Source organism: Pinus tabuliformis, chromosome 6, assembly GCF_031772625.1.
Source record: "Pinus tabuliformis cultivar Carrire ecotype Pingquan chromosome 6, CPIR1, whole genome shotgun sequence".
Classification (NCBI taxonomy): domain Eukaryota; kingdom Viridiplantae; phylum Streptophyta; class Pinopsida; order Pinales; family Pinaceae; genus Pinus; species Pinus tabuliformis.
This window is the reverse complement of record NC_142292.1, coordinates 167409674-167418060: the sequence shown is the minus strand read 5'-3', so window position 1 is coordinate 167418060 and position 8387 is coordinate 167409674. Positions and strand designations below refer to the sequence as shown.

Sequence of the window (8387 nt, the reverse complement as noted above, 5' to 3'; positions counted from 1 at the left end):
CAATCTTTTGGTTATAGTGGATTACAAAAATCTAGACATATATCATGCTATAATGGGGCATGTTTTTTTCCGTACCATACAAAATATTTGTTTTTATTATGTGCTCAACATTTTGCTTTAAAGAGTGAAATAGAAACCTTTTAATGTATAAGCAAGTATAGAAAACAACGTTTAGATAACCATTGCAAAAATGTATAGTACACTCTAAAGCAACCTGATGTAAAAGAAAAAAATATACATATATATTTTCTTTATCTATAATGAAAACCTTATTCCTTCCTGCAAAACATATATATATGTTTTTCAGGATTGGGATGCGCTGCATTCATTCCTTCCTTTTCAAAAATATAATTCTTGTAACGCTCCGAATATTTGTCTTTTATACGCAAAATATCGAATTAATTGTGACCAAAGGTTTGGAATAAATATTACGGCGGGCCATTTGGAAGGTTTTCTTGCCGGAGAGGCCTCGTACTCAATTATTCTGCGCTAACTAGTTAAAGAGTCCTTAACAAGAATTACAACCTAACATTATCAGTGCATTAAATAAGTGAAGGCGGAGAATCGTGATTCACATAAGATCTTCGTAATTACCATTCTGTGTGTTTTCTGCCAACATATTGTTGTGAATGCAGGGATCGGGATTTATCACAAGCAAGAACGCCATGGCCCAAGTCTGGAGTGGTTTGCAGAACTTGTTTAAATGTATTTATCTCGGATTACAGTCCATATATAGCAATGTTTCTTATAAATATGTCAATTTTACTGTCTAAATTCTCATAAATCGAGATTATTGAGATTCAATTGTTTAAAATGTTACATTTATTAGTAATTTTTTATTTTTTTTGGGAAAAAAGGGATGAAAATTACAGTTTTTAGAATCAATCAAAAGATAAATTAAACTAATTTTTTTTCAAAATTGACAAATTATTCAAAAAAAAATTTAAAAAAACTCAATATAAATCACACAAGCCTAAATTCAATCTATTTCTTATTTACTGATCACACGTTTTGGTGCAGACCGCATCCCAGATGATGTCGTGAATAAGGTAACGGACAGCGTATTTGACAATCTAACAGGTGGCGCTAGAGATGGAAAAACTCTAGTCACGAAGAGACCTCTGACTTATGGCAGGCTACATGAAGCACTAACTGCGGTCTTCAAGTAAGTTTCTATAAGTGGGAAAGGATAACTCAGGCTAACTTTTGAGAATGGAGGTTAGGAATATGTACATAATTTTGCCAAATTTTGTGTTGTGTATATTGTGAAAGGCTAGTATATTTTGAAAAGTTAATAGCTGAAATATTTTTTTCAAGGTAATTTGGGTACATAATTTATGATATTTTTTTAGAATAGATGTTATAAATATGTAGATAATTTTATCAATTCTTGTGTATTAATTCTTGTGTATATTTAGAGAGGTTAATAGATGAAATAGTTTTTTTTCTAGAGTATTTAGGTAGATAACTCAGAGAATGGATATGAGGAATATATAGATAACTTTGCCATTTTTAATATATATTTGGAGACATTAATATATTTGAAGAGGGTAATAGATGAAATGATTTTTTTGAGGGGAATTTTGGTAGATTGTGATTTTTTGGTTGTTTAAAATATGTTTTTAAATGCATAAATATATTTAACCTAATTAAATTTTCTGCAAATTAAATAACCTAAATTTATGAGTCTTAAAAATCTGTACAGCATTTCCAACAAAATTAACTAAAAAAATACCCAAAATAAATATTCCATCTTTTACTAAACTACCATTATTTGAAAATCCTTTCATTCATCATCACTATTTTCTTGTGGATTAGGAAAATCAATGAGACTGTCCCAGGGACCAAATGTATTGTTCCATCGAAAGATTTCCTAGACAAAATACTCAAGGTATGTTATCTATTCCCTGTAAATATGAATGGTGAGTAAAATCTGGTTTTTGTAAAGTATTCTTATATAGATTGTAAATTTATGCACCCAAGAGGAATAAGTAAATTTCATTGTTGAAGACTTTGTTAGATTTTGCTCCATGTTTGTTGGAGGTAGCAATCTGTAATCTACATAAGCACATTGTAGATTCATGTATCCAATAGGTATGAGTAAATCCAATTATGGACAATTTCATTTCATGTTTATTGGATGTAACAATTTGCAATCTATATAATAAGGTTGCTCAATGTTTATTGAATATAGCAATCTGCAATTCACATAAATTCAAAAAAAATATTAAAATATTCCGAAGAAATCACATTGATAAATTTAGGCCAAGGCTTTCTGAATTAACTAGTGTTCTCCCTGAATGTCAATTAAGATTATTCTAAGTAATTGGGAAAAAAAAATAAAATCTTCCCACCTCAAATTAAATTCTCGCAAATGACATGATAAATATTTACGATATTTGAAATTGAAATGCAACTGAACGCAGGAATCTGGTATAGGAAAAAGGGAAGAAATCAATCGCGAGGAATTCAGCACGATAGTTCGTCAGTTCTCTGATGGTCGTCTGGTGGTAACACGCACAACAGAAGTGGTGCTTGTTACATTAGTAGCAGTCGTTGCTAATGTAATTTTACTGCCCAAAGTTGGAATTTTAATTGCAAAAGTACCCCCTTCAATCTTCTTCACAACAGTTGCCTTGGTTGCCCTACTCATCGCACACAAGTTTTTTCATAAAAGTCGTCCCAGCCGAAATCAATAGATATGGAAATTGCAATATGCTATATGTTCCTTGGTTTCATTTATGTCAAAATATAAACACTATTGTAAATGCAGAGTTGTTTATAACTCTAACTCTCTCTACCAAGGATGAGAGGATGATATTCTCCTGAATTTCTCTTTACATAATATAATCTTTTATTTTCCATAGTATTATAACTTTATGCAATGTAAACATAATACAATGCTGCTGGTATCATAACTACTAGTATTATAAAGGTTATGATATCTTTCTTTAATGTGTATTAACACAAATAAATAATTTAATAAAACAAATTAATTTAATAAATTATTATATTTTTCGGGTCCTTTTCATTGTTCTTACTAGTAACATATCAAAACTTAAGGTTATACATATAAAATACAATTTTCTATTCGCAAGATCCGTATTTTGTGCATATTTTTAATGGATGGAATATGTTATATTTGGTAATGTAAATAGTTTTTTAAAATTATTAAATTAAGTTTAATTTTAATTTTATATTTTGTTTTGTATTTAATAAGATGTGTGTTAAAGTAATAATTTTTTTTATTAATATATTGGTTTTAATTGATAGTTAAAAAATCATTTAATTTGTTTAGCTTTTTTTATCTGTCCAATTTAAATATATAAAGAATAATGAATAATTTTTTTATTAAAAAGTTATTATTTTTATTTAATATTATAATTATATATATCATTTTTATATATTTGTAAAATAAATATATGATTTATAATGCTAAATTCTACTATAATATAATATATTTTTTATTATTATTATTATATTATTAATATATTAATTTATATATGAAATATCATTTCATTGCATAAATAATTAGATTCATGCCTAAGCAATTTACTTAACATGTATTTTTTTTATTATAATCTTTTATATTCTTAATACATAATTGTCTATATTGTAAATAAAATGAATTTAATAATTTTGAAGTGCATAAATAATTTATTGTAGTTTATGTACTGTGGTGGGTGTATGCAAATGCAAATATATAATATATATATAAATATTTTTATTTATTATTATAATTTATATACATAACTTGTTTATATTTGTAAAATAAGTATATGCATTTCATCATTGATAATGAAAGATTCATGTCTAAACAATTTACCTAGCATGTATTTTTAATACATAATCTTTTATATTCTTAATACATAATATTCTAATTGTATCAAATTAAATAATAAAGTGCATCAATAATTATTTTGAATTGTGCACAATTTAATTACGTGGGTGGGTGGGGTGATGGGTGCACTTAATGGTGGTGTTCTTGCAATTTTGCAATTTTGTCTAACTATGTGAATTTCAAGTTTTGCTATCATTGGTTTGTTATATTTCATACAAAATATAATGCATATGTTTCTATTAGTGAAACCTTTGAGTACCTAAATGATGTAATCATTGCTAAAAAAATAGATTTTTGGAGAACATAGTGTTGGTGTACAACTATTTTTTCAAAATTTATGATCCTAATTTTTTATTTTTTTAAATTATGAAAGTTATTATACCCTTGAAAGTACGAGACCTCCTGTTAGTGTAACCTAAAATGGTCTTAACGTTATCAAACAATCTTTTTCTTTTTAGATTGTAGGTCTTAATGTCCTCTATTGCACCATCTATTTTTTTCCTCCAAATGGCTAAGGCCAAAAAGAGTTATAGTGGAAATGAAAGAGAGATGTATTTTAAGATTTAGATATATGTCAAGAGAAAATTGTATTAAAAATAGTAAACACTATTAATGTGTGTGTGTTTTATATATAGAATATAGAAAAACATTGAAGCTTTCATGTATTTGTAGCCCAAACCACCATATTTGTAATCTCAAACATATATTTGAAGCAACCAACTCATTTTGCATGTAAGCTTCCCACTAGAAAAAAATTAAATTCAAAAATCCATGTGCACATTCCTAGAACTAAAATTGCAAGCACGTTCCTAATGCTAAAAATGCATGCACGTTACTAGTGACAGGAACACGTGTGTATTCCTAGTGGTAGGAACATGTGTAGCCAATGAATTTAACACATGGGAAATTGTTGAGGTGAGGTTAAGGCAGATGGGGAGGGAGAAGGGAGATAGGGATGGATAAAGGGGCCTAGGGATAAAGAGAGGAAGATAGAGGGTGTAAATGAATGAGTTGATGAGTGACGGAGAAATAAGGAAGGGAGAGAAAGTGAGTGAGAGTTGGAAAGTGAGAGAGATCAGGAAAGAGGGTGTGGAAGGAAGAGGGAGAGTGATAGCTGTGGGAGACATAGGGAGGAAGAGAGAGACAAAGTTGGAGGGGTTGTTGTTGTGAAGGAGGGACTGGGAGAGAGGGAGGAAGGAGAGAGTGTGTGAGGTTGAGTTAAAATGGGGGTGGTGAAGAGAGGGGGGAGCGAGAGGAAGAGTGAGAGGTAGAGGGGTGATTGAGAGAGAGAGAGAGAGAGAAAGAGATAGAGTATTGTTGTGAAGAAATGAATAAGTAAGGGAGGAAGACAGAGGGGAGGGAGTAAGGTGGAGAGAGGGATATAGAGACAGAATTGGAGGGCGAAGAGAGAGAGAGGAGGGGGAGGGGGAGAGAAGAGGACAATGAGGGAGATAAATATAGAACTAGAGGGGGAAGAGAGAGGGAAGAAAATATATATATATATATATATATATATATATATATATATATAGAGAGAGAGAGAGAGAGAAGGGGAGAGGGATCGATATAGAGACAAAGATGGAGGTGAGAAAGAGAGAGAGAGAGAGAGAAGTGAGATGTATAAAGAGAGAGAGATGGGGAGAGATAGAGTGTGTGATGGGGGAAGTGATAGAGAGATAGAGTGAGGGAAAGAGGAGAGAGGGAGGGAAAAGAGAGAAGAATAGAGAGGGAGAGATAGAGGGGAAAGGAGGTGGGAAGAGAGAGAAGGAGGGATATAAGGGGGGGTGAGAGAGAGAGAGAGAGGTTTTTTGTGGAGGGATTGAGAGAGAAAGGGAGGGATATAGAAAGAGAGGAAGTAGGAGAGAGAGGGGGGTTGTATTTAAGGAGGGAGACAAAGAAAAAATTGGAGGGGGGAAAGAGGGAGTGATAGATGTGAGAGAGAGAGAGAGAGAGAGAGAGAGAGAGAATGGGCGGTAAGGGAGGGAGGGAGAGAGAAAAAAGGAAGAGAAGGGGGTGACGGGGAAAGAGGGGGAAGAGATACAAAGAGTGAGAGGAAAAGGGAGGGGGAGAGAAACATGTAGATATGGAGAGAGAGATAGGTAAGTATGGAGAGAGAGAGAGGGAGGGACAAAGAGATCGAGATATAAGAGGGAGAGAGAGGGAAGAAGAGAGAGCTGGAGAGAGAAAGAGGGAGAAGTAGAGAGAGAATGGTGGGGGAGAGAGTGATAGAGAGAGTTAGGGAGTAATTGATAGAGAGAGAGGGAGGGAGATGGAGGAGAGAGAAAGGAGATGATATATTCTGGAGAGAGAGGGGGGGAAGAGATCGAGATATAAGGGGGAGAGAGAGGGAAGAAGAGAGAGATATAGAGAGACAGAGGGAGAAGTAGAGAGAGAGAATGGTGGGGGAGAGAGTGATAGAGAGAGTGAGGGAGTAATTGATAGAGAGAGAGGGAGGGAGATGATATATATAGATATATATATATATAGAGAGAGAGAGAGAGGAGATGAGATATATATATATATATTATATATATATATATATATATATATATATATATATAGAGAGAGAGAGAGAGAGAGAGAGAGAGAGAGAGAGAGAGAGAGAGAGAGATGTTCAAGAATCAATGGAAATTATGTATAGTAGGATTCTTCTAGACTTGGTAACAATTTGTGAAGCTCTTTTACAATTTATCTTGTTATCTTAGTCTTCTTCTCTTCTTATTAAATCATGCGTGTTTACTTCATCAAATTGCTACCAAAAACATAAGAAAAAGAACACAATATGTTGGCTCTCTGCCAAGGCAAAACCTCTCCCTCTTAGAGAGGAGATCCTGTTCGTAAATTTCTCTTATTGAAGCTTCTATTGATCAATGCCAAAACCTAGACCCTTGACAAGAATGCCCTCCCAGCACAAATCAAGTCCTTCCTGTACTTCGTTCCCCAGCGCTTCGTCCTCCTTCTTTCAGCACTTCATTCTTCTTACAACTATTGATAGTCCTTGTTGCACTTGCTATAGAAGAGACACTTATCCTTGATCTTTAGTGAGACCCTTTACCAAGATATTTTATTATTTTCCAATAAAAACCAGAATTTTCGTATATAATTAGGGGACTTGGGATCAAAATGGTAACGAAGATCAGGGTAGAGGCCAAAGCATGATCTGTAACCCTAAACTCTGACCTTGATCCAAGTTTTTTTCTTATTTGTCTAAAACAAGGCAGAAAGAGTAGTGACACTGAGAGATCATGCCAAGTGATAGACTGAGTGCATTGCATCATTCTCTGCTCTACCCTCATATTCTCTCGAAACTTCCTTTAAGAGATGCAGTACGATGCTCAATTCTTTCATGCAGATGGAGATCACTCTGGACTTCGTTACCCCATCTCAAATTTGTGAACGCCGACTTCACTGAGGAAGTAACTGATAACATCATGTGTTTTCATCATGGAGATCTTGAAAGTTTGGAAATTTCAGTTCACTATTGGTATTGAAGATATGGACAATGGTCACAGAATGGTGCGTTAATACGCAAATTGGTTTTGGCTGCATCTGTAAAGAGAGTGAAACAAATACTTTGAATCTTCCAATTTCTCTGAACGTTCCAACTTCTTTGTATTCCTGCGACTGCCTCAATTTTTTGGAGCTCAGGCGTGTTGAATTTAAACTACCTTCATTCTTTTCTGGTGAGCGAGAGTTAGAAAGTGAGAGAGATCAAGAAAGAGGGTGTGGAAGGGAGAGGGAGAGTGATAGTTGTGGGAGACATAGGGAGGAAGAGAGAGACAAAGTTGGAGGGGTTGTTGTTGTGAAGGAGGGACTGGGAAAGAGGGAGGAAGGAGAGAGTGTGTGAGAGAGAGTGAAAATGGGGGTAGGGCGATGGTGAAGAGAGAGGGGGGAGTAAGAGGAAGAGTGAGAGATAGAGGGGTGATTGAGAGAGAGAGAGAAAGAGAAAGAGATAGAGGATTGTTGTGAAGAAATGGCTAAGTGAGGGAGGAAGACAGAGGGAGAGGGAGTAAAATGGAGAGAAGGATATAGAGATAAAGTTGGAGGGGGAAGAGAGAGAGAGAGAGGGAGGGAGGGGCGTGAGAGAAGAGGACAGTGAGGGAGATAAAGATAGAGCTAGAGGGGGAGAGAGAGGGAAGAAGAGATATATATATATATCTATATATATATATATATATATATATCTAAAGAGAGAGGGATGAGAGAGAGAGAGAGAGAAGGGGAGAGGGATCGATATAGAGACAAAGATGGAGGTGAGAGAGAGAGAGAAGGGGAGAGGGATCAATATAGAGACAAAGATGGAAGTGAGAGAGAGAGAGAGAAGAAGTGAATGTATAAAGAGAGAGATGGGGAGAGATAGAGTGTGTGATGGGGGAAGAGATAGAGAGATAGAGTGAGGGAAAGAGGAGAGAGGGAGGGAAAAGAGAGAATAATAGAGAGGGAGAGATAGAGGGGAAAAGGAGGTGGGGAGAGAGAGAAAGAGGGGTATAGGGGGGGGGGGTGAGACAGAGAGAGGTTTTTTGTGTAGGGATTGAGAGAGAAAGGG

General features: G+C 34.5%; 1 protein-coding gene across 1 annotated transcript; it reads left to right on the top strand.

Moving 5' to 3' along the window:
* The first annotated feature begins 500 nt into the window (after positions 1-500).
* On the top strand, positions 501-2869 carry LOC149257911 (uncharacterized). The gene is made up of 4 exons (XM_089370352.1): positions 501-705; positions 1021-1165; positions 1819-1891; positions 2427-2869. The coding sequence occupies exons 1-4, from the start codon at positions 630-632 to the stop codon at positions 2697-2699; spliced, it is 567 nt and encodes a 188-aa protein (XP_089226478.1). The 5' UTR covers positions 501-629; the 3' UTR covers positions 2700-2869.
* Positions 2870-8387: the final 5518 nt, after the last annotated feature.